Source organism: Malus sylvestris, chromosome 7 (assembly GCF_916048215.2).
Source record: "Malus sylvestris chromosome 7, drMalSylv7.2, whole genome shotgun sequence".
NCBI classification, from domain to species: domain Eukaryota; kingdom Viridiplantae; phylum Streptophyta; class Magnoliopsida; order Rosales; family Rosaceae; genus Malus; species Malus sylvestris.
Genome location: NC_062266.1, coordinates 25,207,717 through 25,223,790, shown reverse-complemented (window position 1 = coordinate 25,223,790; position 16,074 = coordinate 25,207,717). Strand labels below are relative to the sequence as shown.

The window sequence follows — 16,074 nt, the reverse complement described above, 5'->3', positions numbered from 1 at the left end:
AAAAGCTTAAAGAGGTAAACTTAAGTGATGATCCCTCTGTGCAAAAATTGATTTCTATTAGTGTTTACTTAACTGTTGAGGAAAAGAAAGAACTAGTCAACCTGCTAAAAGAGTTCAAAGACGTTTTTGACTGGAGCTATGAAGAAATGTCAGGCCTTGACCCAAATTTAGTGTGCCACATGCTAAATACACAACCTAGGATCAAACCTATCATGCAGCAAATGAGGAATTTCCACCTGGAAATAGAAGCTAAAATCAAAGTTGAAGTAGAAAACCTAGCCTTATTTATCAAGCCTATCAAGCACCACATTTGGCTAGCAAACATTGTCCCAGTAAAGAAGAAGAACACTGTCCAAATTTGGATATACATCGACTACTGAGATCTCAATGCAGCATGCCTAAAAGATGAGTTCCTATTACCTAACATGGACATCATGATGGATTTAACCTCAGGGCAAGGCCTGATGTCATTCATGGATGGCTTCAGTGAGTATAATCAAATCAAGATGTCTGCCAAAGATGCTGAGAAGATGGCTTTCTACACGCCATTTGGAAACTTTTGCTACACCGTTATGCATTTGGACCCAAAAACACTGGTGCCACCTATCAACGAGCAATGACGGCAGTCTTTCATGACATGATAGAGAAGAAAATGGAAGACTATGTAAACAATCTCGTCGTGAAATCCAAGAACAAGGAAGGGCACTAGGAAGTGTTAAAGAAAGTATTAGAAAGTTACTGAACATATGGGTTGAAGATGAACCCCAAGAAATGCGCCTTCGGTGTTTCCTCAGGCAAGTTCATAGGCTTCCTGGTGCATCAGCATGACATCAATGTAGATCCAGACAGGGTATGCACCATTGAAACTCTCATGCCCCCAACAAAAGCAAAGGAGCTGAAAAGCTTGATGGGGAAGTTGTCCTACATTTGACACTTCATCCCAGGATTAGTAGCAATAATAAGAGCTCTGCCCCACTAATTAGGAAAGGGAAGGAATTCGTATGGACTAAGGAATGCAGTGAAGCCTATTAACAGGTCCAACATTTAGTCACCAACCACTGCCGTAAGAGCCCTGCTCGCCGAGGAAGAAGCACCAATTTACTATGTCAGCCAACAGCTAAGAGGCATTGAAACCCGCTATGAGAAGATGGAATGCTTCTGCCTAGCTCTAGTCTACGTATCACAGCGGCTGCGCCATTATTTCCTAGCCCACATGCTGCACCTTATGGTAAAGTATGATCTGGCCGTTTGGCTCATTGGTAGCTCAAACTTTTTGAATTTGATATTATATGTATGATGCCTAAGGCTATCAAAGGCCAAGTAATGATAGACATGCTAGCATTATTCCTCGAAGAAAAAAAGGACACCATCTCCAAGGAAGTCTTTAGTGCACTGCTAGAGATAGATGTTGACGTTGTGGAAGATGAGCTATAAGTCATGCATTTCGATAGTTCTTCTACAACCACAAGATGAGGAGTTGGTGTTGTACTCGTCAACCCAGAGGGCCAAGCTACTGCCCTAGCCTTCAAGCTAAAGCTTTCCATGCACAAACAATGTAACTGAGTATGAGACTTTCATCATAGGCATTTCCACAGCCAGGGAAATGGGCGCATGGAAGATACAAGTCGTAGGGGACTCGAATTTAGTCTTGAGCCAGGTCCAGGGAAGCTTTGCAGTGAATCAAGTAACCTTGGCACTATACCGCATTATGGCCAAGAAACTCATGACAAGCTTCAAGTAAGTGGTGTTGGAACATATTCCTGGCACAACCAACAGGTATGCGGATACCCTGGCCATATTTGGCTCCAAGCTTACCTTGGTCGAAGAATAACCCAACATTGCTGTAATCAGAAGAGAGGCCCCAGCCATTGACGCACCCTTCCCAGAAGAAGCTCTAGAAGGTAACGACTGAAAGGAAACTGTCAGAATGGAGCTTTCCAAGCCAAGCAGAGAACTCAGCGTCAAATACCTTAAAGAGTACATTGGTGTTATTGGGACACTCTACAATAACCTATCCAGATGAATGCTAACCCAATGCCTCGAACCAAAAGAAACACATAAATGGCTGCATGAGATCTATTTGATTACATGCGGAGTCGACCAAGTTGTGAGCCTCTATCGCTGACTACAAAGAAATGGGTACATCTGGCCTGAGAGAAAGCAACAAAACACATGCATCCAAGCTGATTGTTTATAATGCAGCAAAACGTTTTCCCTAGAAGAGGCATTTGCAGTTTCCAACACTAATGATTGGAGGTCCCCATACCTGACCTTCTTTATTGATGGAACACTGCCAAGCAATGTTAGGAACCCACACAAGTTGAAAGGGACATCCAAAAGGTACTTCATGGATATGGCAACTCTATACCAAAAAGGATTCAATGGCGAACCAATGAGATGCCTTGGGCTATCCGAGTCCTTACAAGTCATACAAGAAGTACATGCTGGAGAATACGGCGAGCACCATGAAAGAAAAAAATTACATACACAGTTACTGAGCCTAGGATACTATTGGCCAACCATGAGGGAAGACATGCACAACATGGTCAAGTGATGCCATGCATGCCAAGTTCATAGAAACTTAATCCACAAGCCTTCAATTCTACTGTAAGACATGCGCACTCTATGGTCATTTTGTACTTGGGGGCTTGATTTGATAGGAACAAGCAATCCAGCTTTCGAATGCCACATATAGATCCTAGTAGCCATTGAGTACTTCACGAAGTGGGGAGAATCAATCCCTCTCAAGAAAGCAACGGGAGTAGCAGTATCCAATTTCATCAGGGAATGCATCGTTTGCTGATTTGGGATACCTTACAAGATAGTGAGCGACAACAGCACACCTTCTGTGAACAAACAAGTAAGTTTCATATTTGATTTTTATGGGATCAAGCACCGCCGCTCCACGCCGTACTATCCTCAAGGAAATGGTCAAGCCGAAGCCACAAACAAGACACTACTACGAATCATAAGCAAGATGGTACACAATTACGCTGGGAAGGCAGGAGCACTCATTTTCCAAACATCCTATGGGTTTATCGCACATCTCTAAGGAACACTACGGGTTTCTCTCCCTACTCCTTGGTGTATGGGTCTGAAGCTATTTCCCTTGTGGAAATGATGATGCCCACGGTAAGAGTTTCAACATTTAACGAGGTGGAATGGAATGTTGCAGCATGCGCAAACAGAAGGTGGAAAGACCTTAAGCTACTAGAGGAAAATAGGGCAGAAGCAGTTGGGAAAGCAATCATATACCACCAATAAGTTACCAAAGCCTACAACCGCACAATCAAGCCACACAACTTTAAGGAATGAGATCTCATCCTTATGATAGCCGAGCACATAAGAAAACAGATCTATGGACCTTCAAAGTTTGCCCCACACTAGGAAGGACGTTTTGTGATTAAGAAAGCCTATCAGAGTGGCTACTACTACTTGACCTCGGTCAAGGAAGGTACGCTAACAGAGCCTGTCAATGCAAAATGGCTAAAGTCGTATTACTGCTAAAACGTTTATGCTTAGTTTAGAAGAACAAGCTCCTTCTATGCAATGATCATTTTGCTTACTCTATAAGGCCTTTGTAAAGCCATGCAATGATTGATGTACCCCAAATTTTAATGAAATGAATAAGCATTTTGTCAAAATATTTGGTACATTCATTTCTTTACATTGGCAAAGGTAACTAGAATGATTTCTTCTAAACAAGCTATGGCAGTAATCATGCCAAGGCTATAATAAAAGCTCATGCGAAGCCTATCAATGCCATGCAAGCTACTTAATGGCTCAATGCTTATACAACATGCCAAGCTAACACGCCATGCAAAACCATTAAGTCAAACATCTTAAGTTTTTCCTAAAGCTATACTTATGCAACATGCCAAGCCTATCAACGCCATGCAAGCTACTTAATGGTTTAATGCTCAAGCAACATGCCAAGCCAACACGCCATGCAAAACCATTGAGTCAAGTAACTAAAGCTTTTTCAAAAGTTATACTTATACAATGTGCCAAAGCCTATCAATGCAACGTAAGTTACTCAATGGTTCAATGCTTATACAATATGCCAAGCCAACACGCCATGCAAAACCATTGAGTCAAGCAACTAAAGCTTTTCCAAAAGCTATACTTATGCAATATGCCAACGCCCATTAATGAAATCGATTCCAAGTCTGTCGATGCAAATCAATGTTAAGCCTATGCCTACCAATGCAAATCAATGCTTAGCAAGTCAAGCTTTCATGACATAATCTGCTTCCCTACGGAAGCTGCGACATCTTTTCCATCTTTCCTCAGGGAAACTCACTAGCAAAGTGCCAAGCAACAGGATCAACTGTTTCCCCAAGGAAAACAAGAAGAAGCTCAAGCCTGTGTTTTAAAGCCTAAACAGAATTTCATCCAGCAAATTTTCATGCACTCAAAGTAAGAAAAAGCCAATATCATTGCAAGATTAAAGACATCGTAAACATTATGCTAAGTTCAATATCAGCATCCAAGGTCAAAGGCAAATAAGCAAAATGGCCCCATGGCCATTATTCAAAAAGCAATAAACTAGCTGTCCAAATGGAAATTACAAATAAAAGTAAGGGTAGGAAAGCAATCTTCTTCATGGTCCGCTACTTTAATCTCAAGGTTCGCTCTGCCAAGAAAAAGAAGTTGATGGTTAGAAAAGTGCAAACAGTCATGCAAAGCACGCAGCTAAGGAAAGGTGAAGAGTTAAGCTCAAAACACCACCTCTCGGATGAACTGCTAGAGGTGCCGACATTCAACTGATCCGCTACAAGTTGAAGGCACGCCATTATTTCCTTGGAGCTTTCGCGGACCAACTTCTTCAACTTGAGCTTCTCGACCTCTAATTCCTTACCCTGTAGTTCGTCACACATCAACTTGTTGACTTTGATGAATTGATCCAAGACACCCTTCTCCTTTTCAAGCTGAAGTCCAAACATGGTATCACGCAACACTCCCAGCCTCTTAACTAGAGAACCTACTGGCACACCCAAAGCAGCTACATCGCTGATCATATCTCGCCAACATAACAATCTGTGCTTAGTGAGTTCTAACTGGGAAGTGTGCTCCATACCATAAAACAGGAGCCCAAGTTCTTTGAAAATCATCACACGCATGAAGAGAGATAAGCCTACCAAACTCACATTTGCATCGTCAGCACGCTTAAAGAACTTACCCAACACCTTAGCTAGTCTGGAACGAACCTTCACTCCCCTAAAGTTAACCCGAGAAAAAAAGGCATCGCCGAAAGAATTCAATTCCTTAATTAAACTTAACACCCTGGCTTCATTGGCAATACTATGCTTGAGCTTCTCGAGGGCTTTATGCCATGATGCCCATTCTTCAATCGAAGCCCACTCCTCAGGGGAAAGAACCTCTTTAGGAAAAATTGTAGGCTCGAGAAGAAAGCAACTAGGGGCTTGAACATCTTCTGTAGCCTATGCATCACCATTTTCACCTATAAGGAAAGCAAAGAAAACACGCACAAGTAAGGAAACATATCAATAAGCAGAGACGCAAAGTAGCACATGATGCGAAAATTAACTTAACACACAAATTAAACCCTCTTTTGACAGTTGTAGTATATGTATAAGTAGGGATCGTTCTAGACCAGGGATTAGGAGGGATTGCCAATCTAATTGAAACTGACTTTAAAACACAAAAATAAACTTAAAAACACTTAACAAGACTCACAAGACTCAAAACAAACTTAAAAGACTCAAAACAGCACAAAACAACCAAATAGACTCAAAACTGACTCTAGGGAGTTATTTGGACTAAAATTGGTTTAAACTTGACTTAAGACACTTAAAAACACAAACCAAAATAGATTTTAACTAATCTAACACTTCAAAGTAAAGGGGGATTGGGTTTTGGACGAAAATAAAGTAAAACAAACAAATTAAAGACTAAAACAGATTTTGGACGAAATTGGGAAATTGGATGGGTGATGGTCTAGCTAGAAGGTCCTTCTCCACACATGACACACTTGCGTACAAATCAATCTCCAATTGCTTTTCAATAAACCATGAACCTCAACGCCCCAGATTAACCGTGAATTGCACTAATTAACCCTCAGATTTTCCTAATTTCATTGAATTGGATGATTGCATACAACAATCCAAAGCATTCCCCACAAGTTCCCTACATGAATTGCATAATAGAGATACAAGCAAAGATTATTAAGTTATATGAAAATCATAAGCATTGACGAGGCACTTGTAACTATGAAATGCATGAAACTTATGCCAAGAATTCACTAAACACGATTGTGACAAGCAACCTTCACTACTTGTGAATATAAGTTCATATCGATTAGGTGAAAATCCCTTATATTCTAGCATCAAATTCATGCATGCAAACTAAGTTGGCCACCTTAATCAACATACAAGAATAAGTTTTGAATAAAACAGTTAAGCAAATTGCATTCAGAATTTATCAAATCACAATTGAAAGTAATCAATTCATATTGCAAGTATAATCATGGTTTCGAATTCCCCTCTAACTATAAAGAAATTAGTTCTCATGTTCGCAATTAGACAAAGATAACTTGAATTAAACATTGAAAACAAAGATAGAATACACCTAGAAACACTCCAGATGGCTCCTTCTTCTCCTTCCTTAGCTGCGGCACAAGATGATTGTGGTGGATGGTGTGGTGGATGGATGTAGGTGATTTTTGGTAGAGGGTGGTGGATTAATTGCTGCACAAAGGTTTGTATTTATAGGGCTAGGGAAACCCACGAATTTCTGAAGGAAAGGAATGTGTATTTGGCATACTTCATGAAGGAAAAGGACTAAGGTTCACCAAAATCTGAAGGGAAAAGGATTGCACAATCCTAAGGGAAAAGGATTGCAGGTTCTAGGGCTTCTAGAAAGGGTCTACGCGCCAGATTTTTAGGTGCTTCTAGAAAAGATGTTTTAGCACCAATTTAGGGGTTCTAGAAGGATAAAGGTTCTAGAATCTGAAATATATAGTTTAAATGCATAATTATCCCTTAGAAATAGCTGGAATTAAGGCACAAATTGATTTGGATAAGATAGGATAAGATAAGGTTAGGTTAGGCAAGGATAAGATAAGATAAGGTTTTGGATAATGTTCCTTCTTTTGAGCTGATTTCTTATCTTCCTTGACTTGGATTTATTTCTTCCCTCTTTTCAGCACATTCCTAGCCTCTTGAACTTCAAATTCGTCCATCCATCTTGCTCCATTCATAAGCTATCCATTTGGTGCCCAAAACTGCCTAAAAATGCTCCAAAATGCACTTTCTTGCCAACTTTGTCATATGGACCTACAAACACACGAAAATAGCTTAAAACACTATAATAAACACAAACAAACTATGAAAATGCAAGAAAACAAGCTAACTAAGTCGCATAAATATGCTCCTATCAACACAGCTCACAAAAGCTATCCAAGGCTGAATTCCAATAGATCTAGGGGTGGGTTCGGTACGGTTACCGTACCAAAACCCTTGTACCAATTACCGTACCAAACTTTCGGTTTGGTAAAATCTATTACCATTACCGTACCAAACTTTCGGTATACCGAAGTTCGGTATTGCCAAAAATTTGGTTGGCATGGTATGGCAATGGTAATTGCCATTTTGTTTTGGGACAAAATATGTTTTTGTTTTTTTAACCCAATTCAAGGGCAAAACTTTTTTTTTTGTACCTTTATCTCATACATTATAAATTAAATTCATCTATTATTCATCATTCACAATTCACACACATAATAATTCAAATGAAGCATCAAGATTCATCATGAAAATTAAGCTTACAATCCAAATAGAAGTTACGAACCAAAACAAATAGAAGTTAACAATCCAAATAGAAATTAAAGTTTCAAACCAAATGAAAATTGGAAGTAAACTTCAAAAAGGAGAATTCATTGATCAGTTATTCAAGCTTAAGATGTCGAAGCTTTTGGAGGAGGCATTGAACTTGTAGAAGATTGAGTTTGTGTCAAGCCTACAATACAAACAAAGAAAACATATTAATTAGTAGCAAGAAGAATTAAAGTTGAAAACCATTTAATAACAAATTTACTAAAAAACTTAAAGCATATCTTTCTTGTTTTCTCTTCTTCTATTTCCTTGTAAAATTGAAGCATATCTTCCGTTGCTCCTTGTAGAAGTTTACTTCACCTGCCCTAAGCCAACCACTAGTACACACTAGTGCCTCCATTATTTTAGGAGTCAAGGATAACCTAAAAGGGTTCACAACCCTCCTCCCTAGACTAAATGAATTTTCACTAGCAACAGTAGAAGTGGGGGTTACAAATATATTTTGGCTATTTGTGAAAGAATTAGAAACTCTTTTGTGTTTGATTTCCACAATTTTAAGAGATCAAAGTCACCAACAACAATGCTAATATAAGTAGGGTTTTATTTTCAAATTATTGGAATATTATAAATATGTGTTATATAATTATGTATTATATAAATTATAAATTATAAATTATATTGTATTTTCGGTATGGTACGGTAATACCGTGGTAATGGTATCCATTACCAATACCGTACCATGAAATTTCGGTACGGTACAATACCGTACCATTACCGATTGGTACAAAAAATTTGGCACAAAATCGGTATGGCACGGTTGGCAATTTGGCAAAAAAATCCACCCCTAAATAGATCAACATGATTATACATACACATGCAAAAATACGAAGCAAACATGCTAGAAGAAGTTTAGTTACTTCCTACACGCACATGCAAGCTTAAGCAAAATTTTCAAATGCTTAAAAGGAAATATGACAGTAGCAAATTCATGCAAAGGCAAGCATCAACAAAGAATAGGGAAGCATACCTTTGTATCTTCCGCTTCCACTAAAACATCTTCATTTAAAACCCGTCCACTTCATTGAGATCAACATCCTCTGCTGCCTTGCTACTTAGTTCTTTGCTGCTGTTTTCGTCATTCCCTAAGGAAGCCTAAGGATGTTCCCCATTCCCAAGGTCAAACTCGGTACTTGTATTGCTATTTTCTTTGGCGGCCAAACCTTCTCTAGCTGCCTCATTGCCTTCAGTTTCCCCAGCGCTCCGCTTTTCCTTATTTACCTCAGTAATATCAAGGAACTTAGGAGGCTTAGGAGTGCCGGAAGAGACAGATTGTAATACCTTGAAAATTTTAAAATATGTGATTATGTGGATTTTTTTTTATTTTTTTTATAAGTGGAAATGACGAAAATTCCCTAGTTCGGTAATGTAATTATATGAAGATGTATTTATATCCTCACATATTTTATCTGATTTCTTGGTATATTTGGATAGAGCCCAATCCCACGAACGCATAGGCGCAAACCGTTTGTGAAACGGAATTATAACGAATAAGTTATGAACAAGCAAAGTTTGGGGTAAAATGGTAATTTGACCATAACATAGAAGGCTCCAGAAAATCTAGAGCAAGGAGATGATGCCACGTGTATGGCTGTAAGGGAAGGAAGAGGAAAAAAATGAGGGGGTTGCAGCCAATCGGAAAAGGGAAGAGAAGAGAGGGACCAATTAAAAAGAAAAGCATGAAGGGAAATGAAGGAGGAGAGAGAACCGGATCCTTATGACCCGCTGACCCGACCCAGCTGGATTATCCGATTCTGACCACCGTTGACGACAAGGTAGGTGTCAAATTACTCATCTCTTCGAACCCTATTGATCCTTCCATCAATTACACCCAAAAACTTATAGGTTTTGGCCTTTCTTTACTATGAAACCCTCGGTGCCGCCGAGGTTCATTGACGGCGATCCACCAATTTGAATGAAATCCCATCGAACTCCACCACCATTAAACTTCCCTTGAGCTCAGGAACAAAGCCCAAGCATTGGTTAGGAAGTCGGAATGGTTTTGGAGTCGGATCGAGAACACCTTTTTCTAGGGTTTCCGGCGGTTCGAGGTTGATTTGAGGTGCTCCCGGCCGAATTGGACTTTAGCCTAGGTATGAAAGTTGTTCCTCTCATTGAACTCTACAACCCTGTAAATTTTGGTAATTTTTGGAGTTTATCAAAAAACTGGGTTTCTATTCGCCGGACACCGCCACGCGGTAGAATAGTGAACGTATATACTATGAATCTCACACTGGAAATTTTTGGAGTTCAAAGATTATGAACGTATATACTATAAATTTTGGTAATTTTTGGAGTTCATTGGAAAGTTGTTCCTATGATTAATGTAGGGCATTAATGAGAAATATACATGTATTATGAATCTCGCACTGGCAAGAAAGTGAACGTATATACTCTGTGTTTTGATGATGTGAAATATGATTGCAGTGATATTGCAATATTTCATCAATTTATGCATCATGAGGCATTTATGTGAATTATGATATGCATTGTGGTTGCATAATTTCATAATCTTTGAAAACAAGTGACATTTATGGGATATATATATATATATATATGTTATACTTATATGATTTGAATTGTGATTGTGGTGTAATTTCCATGGTGATTATGGAATTCCGTTAGTGGAAATTATGATTTGCATTGTGGCTACAATATTTCATAATTTCTATGAATATGTGAGATACATATATGTATTGTGGATTATATTTATATATGTGAGATACATATATGTATTGTGGATTACTCACATGTGTGGTTGTGAGTACATGTTTCTATGAATTGTGGATCCAGGTTCCATAGATGATTTTGATGACCTAGAGTGAAAGGGACTGTAAGGTTCCCTTAGGTTTCGATACCCTAAACCTTCAGAGGGTGTTAAACGGTCGGGCTACTCCTGCAGGATAGTCTATGATGTATGGTTGTTGGAAACGAACACTCCTAGATTGAGAGTTATGAAGAGTGAGGGGCACCACACGTTGCCTTGGGTTTCGATCCCCTAAACCTCTGGAGGCCTACATGGCCATACATGTATCATGTTCCGTGGGGAGGGTACTTGGTTCTGGGGTGTAGGATTAAATGGACACTCTTGTTACCCTACTTCGTGCTGTTGTGGTTAGATTGAAGTGAGGGTAATCGGCCATAGGATCGGTCATCAGATTGGATTATGTTGGCACACGAATTCTGAGAGTGAATCGTGGTGATGGCTGTGTATAGCCAATAATTGTAAGTGATTGTGATTTGAAATTCCAATGATTTGGCTGGAATTTCTTATATTTGAATTGCAAATTCAAATGGTTTGGTTTGAAATTGTGATTTTTGCCTAGCCACTAATGATTATGGCTTGGTATTTTGGTATCTATTTGGCCGATGATCGTTACGGTTTGAACTTACGATATTTGTTTTGCCACGGATGAAAATGGCAATAATGGTAAGTGGTTTCACCAATAGTAGATATGGCTTGAAATTTTGATATTTATTTGGTCGATGATATTTATGGCTGGGAATTTATGATAATTGTTTTGCCAATGATGAATAAGGCAATGATGGTAAGTAGTTTACCAATGATTGTGATTATGATACTAGTATTTATCTAACCAACAGTAGATGTGATTGATAATCTAGTATTTATTTAGGCCTGAGGATTATAGCTTGATGATTGGTATTATTTTTGCCAATGTGTATGGCTAGAATTTTCGATATTTATTCTACCAATGAGCGTGGTAGGAAACCTGAGTATAAATGATTACTTCGTGGAAGTATTTATTTCTGGGGGCTTGAATAAAATCGTAGCCTAAGGTTATGATTTTATTCACTATAAATGGAATGGTGGAATTAGCTCTAATTCCTTTTTTGTTATTCGAGGGTAGAAATCTCGTGGACGAGATTTATTTTAACGGGGGTCGAATGTAATACCCTGAAAATTTTAAAATATGTGATTATGTGGAAAAAAAAATTTTGATAAATGGAAATGACGAAAATGCCCTAGTTGGGAATGTAATTATATGAGGATATATTTATATCCTAGTATATTTTATCGGATTTCTTGGCATATTTGGATAGAACCCAATCCCACGAACGCATAGGCATAAACCGTTCGTGAAACGGAGTTATAATGAATAAGTTATGAACGAGCAAAGTTTAGGGTAAAATGGTAATTTGACCATAACCTAGAAGGCTTCAGAAAATCTGGAGCAAGGAGATGATGCCACATGTGTGGCTGTAAGAGAAGGAAGAGGAAAGAAATAAGGGGTTTGTAGCCAATCAGATGAGGGAGGAGAAGAGAGAGACCAATTAGAAAGAAGAACAAGGAGGGAAATAAGGAATGAGAGAGAACCGGATCCCCACGACCAACCGACCCGACCCGGTCGAATTCTCCGATTCCAGCCATTGTTGACGACAAGCTTAGTGTCAAATTACTCATCTCTTCGAACCCTGTTGATCCCTCCATCAATTACACCCAAAAACTTATAGGTTTTGGCCCCTCTGTACTATGAAACCCTCGATGTCGTCGGGGTTCATTGACGGCGATCCGCCATTTTTGAATGAAATCCTGTTGAACTCCACCACCATTAGACTTCCCTTGAGCCCAGGGACAAATCCTAAGCATTGGTTGGGATGTCGAAATGGTTTTGGAGTCAGATCGAGAACACCTTTTCCTAGGGTTTCCGATGGTTCGAGGCCAATTTAGGGTGTTTCCCGGTCTAATTGGACTTTGGCCCAGGTATGAAAGTTGTTCCTCTCATTGAATTTTACAACACTTTAAATTTTGGTAATTTTTGGAGTTCATTGAAAAACTGGGTTTCCGTTCGTCGGAAACCACCACGCGAGGCTGCATGTGGCCAGAGGGCCGATGCTACCTTTTTAAACTAATTTCGATATTTTGAATCCATATTTGAAATGTATTGGGTGTGATTCACTTGTTTGAACCTAGTTAGTGATTGTTACTCACTTGAATGATTTTCGAAAATGAATTAGAAATTGGAATTGTGAACTACGAATTGCTTGATCCCTTCGTAGGGTACGTAGGCAGTCTAATGAGGAGGTTAGATGCAACCATAATATGATCAAATTTAATTTATGGTCGGTAATAGTATATTGATTAACCATGATAAATTTCAGGCTAACCTTAGTAATTAGCTTCCGAATTAGAAATTTCGGGACGTTACACAGACACTCGGGCACTCCTGGTCCTACGTGCAGGGCCAGCGAGGGCTACTCCCATGGTAGGAGTTTTGATGATAACAAAATTTATAATCAGCACACAACCACAAAGCAATAGAAGCAAGAAACAAGAGAATATGACTCATTACTAAGCTTTGGCTTCCCCAAGGAACTTTCGCTCTTTGATTTCTTTGGAGTAGGGGAAGCATTAGGCTTACTGCTGAGAGGGTTGTCCTTTACCACACGAGGCTTGAAGTGTTTCACTACATCATCTGAGGTATAACATATAAAACACTTAGGAAAAACATGCAACGGCAAGATTAGCAAGAGAAGTCAACCTAAGAAATATACCTGAAGCTGCTTTCTTCCTTTGACTTGCAGACTTTCCTTCACCAATACCTGACGACCTACTTTTTTTGGTGCTCTAAGAAAAGTCACACGAAGCATTGCTTTCCTCTGCTATAGTAGGGCATCGGCGCTTCGAACCAGAAGCAGCAGTCATAGGCTCTAACACTAGCCGGAGATTGCTGACAACGCTGGAAGACAACCGTGGCTACTTATCACCATGAAACTTGGCGATAACAGAGAAACATTTCAACCAATAAGCAGTATAGCCTTTAGAGATGCCACATACTTGAGTCTGGTTGGTAATATACTCCAAAAGGCAAAAACATTCCGAAGGTGCGTACACAAAACTCCAAAACAGATTGTTGAAAGAGGTATCAGCTTCAACGGGGAAAGACATTGGTACACCTTGGTCAAAGCCCAGTTGCCGTCGCATCCGGAAATGAGAGTAAATTGCACTTTTTTCCTCATTTTCTTCGCCCTAGAAAGGGATGGAATGAGCCAGCATAGTCAACGATTTTGCAGTAAGTGAAGGGAAATCCAGATTCTCGGAGAGAGGAATTAATGTCACACTTGGATCATCATCACAAGCAACATCGGTAAAGAACATTATGGAGGTAAAACCTTTGGGGACTAACACATATAGACGGAAAACAAAGCTGATCACATCATTTAAAAGCTCCAAAAAGTCATGCTTCTTTGCTGGAATCTTTCCAAACCAACGACAAGCCAGAAAGAGCTTCTCAGACAAATAAGATGAAGAGTCAATAACATAACGGCTCTTCACCGCGCTAGAAGGGTAAGGAGTTATCTTCAAATCTTTGATGCGCTCTCATAAGAAAATTTGCAGGAAGCTAGCAGAGAGAAAAATTTTCAACGAGCCACTACCCGTGACTTGCTCCTCTAGAGTTTGAAGCTGGTCCAGTTCATGGTAGAAAAGCCCGAGAAACAATGAAGCCAGCGGAACCACTTAGCTGCGTGCAATTGCCATGGCCTAAGGAATCACTTGACGACTGAAGGTATCCTTACTATCATAGAAGACCAAATGGCCTAGCCACAAACATAAAATAGCCTCGAACCTGCAGCTTAGCTCTTGTTTGTTTTGCCAAAAGTGTTTGATCTATTCGTTGAAGTGAAAAAGCCTTACTCAGAGAGGTATGAACACCCTTCTTCAACACATCAAAAATGTTGGTGTCTGTAGAAGGAATGACGTAACGGAAGGGATCCATTTTACCCCTAATTGGAAGATGCATAATATTGGCAACATTTTCCAAAGTAAGGGTAAATTCTCCCCAAGCACAAACAAAAGTATGGGCCTTTATACTCCACTGCATAACCATGTGGCGAAGAAATTCGAGCTCGAGACATACAACCTGCTTCTTGGTCATAAAGACAGCGTCCAAAATCTTGGCCCGTGTCAAGGTCACTCACTAGTTCGCAAACATAAGCTCGGTATCCACCCAATTTGCCCAACCAATGGCTGCACCACAGGAGAACTCGAAGTGGATCAGCATGACGGGAAACAACCCACTCTTGATACAGCACCAAGAAATATGTATGGGACTAATAGGAGGGACCAAATCTAAGCAAGGCTCTTCCCCCTTGAAAGCCTTGCTTTGAGAACCAAGAAAATGTGGTGGCTTGCCTCGTCGAAGTCGGTCCTTAGTAGTGAATGACCCATCAACTGCAGTTAGGCACTTTGGTGACTCCACATCCATAATGCACCTATGGAAAGCAAGCTTCAAACCAGAGCAACATGCAAGAAGAAATGTGTAAGTATACAAGGCGAAACACGATAAGGAATCTACCCTGGGAAAGCAAAAGGGTACATGCATAAAATCAAATCCCTTCATGCAAAAGTCTAGGACTTTAATATGAGACTATTTTTCCTACATGCTATCACACAAAGCCCATGCATCTTTCCCTACACATGCCATGCTATCAAAGTCCTAAAAGATGTTGCAAAGGAAAGTGTGCCATACGTGCAACCAAGCAAAATACAATTTATACATGCAGTCAAGTTAATCATGCCAAGCAGATCAATGTAATTGATCAATCAATCCTGCTTAAATGCCCACCAACATGCAAAAAGGAAAGGCTAAATGACAGTTGCACAACATACATGAAAAGCAAGAGAGAAATCACAGAGGGCAAACACATATAATTTTGAAGCAGCAAGGCTACCCAAGAAGTAGAGTTCGATTTCTCGAAGGAAATATCTAGACCCCTTACGCGTCCATGGTGAAACCCTAGAATCTTTGAAACACACAATCAAAAGAGGAAGGATGCATGCCTAATTTCATCACATGGCAAACGCATAAGGCAAAAAGGAGAAGAAAAATCCGAAATTGGGTCAAGGGAAGAATTTCCTTAACTGGATAAAGCCTTGTTGCATAACTTGAAGGAATATGAACGGGAGGACACAACCCAATGCAGAAAGCAGAGAAGAATTTGGAAAAAAGAAAAAAGTAGTTATGAAAATTTGAAGAAGGAAGGAGAATTAAAGGAGGAGATGAAGTGAAAGGACAAATTAAATACTTGTCCTAGAGAGAAGAGCAATTTGTAACGGATACCAAGTGGAGGCGGGGGAATACCCAGAGTTTTTCTGTATGATTGGACATACACGGGAAGTAAAGGAGCACAACGACAGAAAGTGATCAACTGCCACGCGGGAAGAGGAAGAGTCTCATCATGAAGCCCACATTAAAAAAGG

The 16,074-nt window shown here is 39.7% G+C and overlaps 1 protein-coding gene across 1 annotated transcript; it reads right to left on the bottom strand.

Moving 5' to 3' along the window:
- Positions 1-790: 790 nt before the first annotated feature.
- LOC126630217 (uncharacterized) lies at positions 791-12,243 on the bottom strand. The gene is made up of 6 exons (XM_050300329.1): positions 12,190-12,243; positions 4,732-5,444; positions 2,267-2,362; positions 1,816-1,969; positions 1,057-1,117; positions 791-921 (listed from the first exon to the last, which is right to left on the bottom strand). Exons 1-6 carry the CDS (start codon positions 12,241-12,243, stop codon positions 791-793), a joined length of 1,209 nt encoding a protein of 402 aa, XP_050156286.1.
- Positions 12,244-16,074: the final 3,831 nt, after the last annotated feature.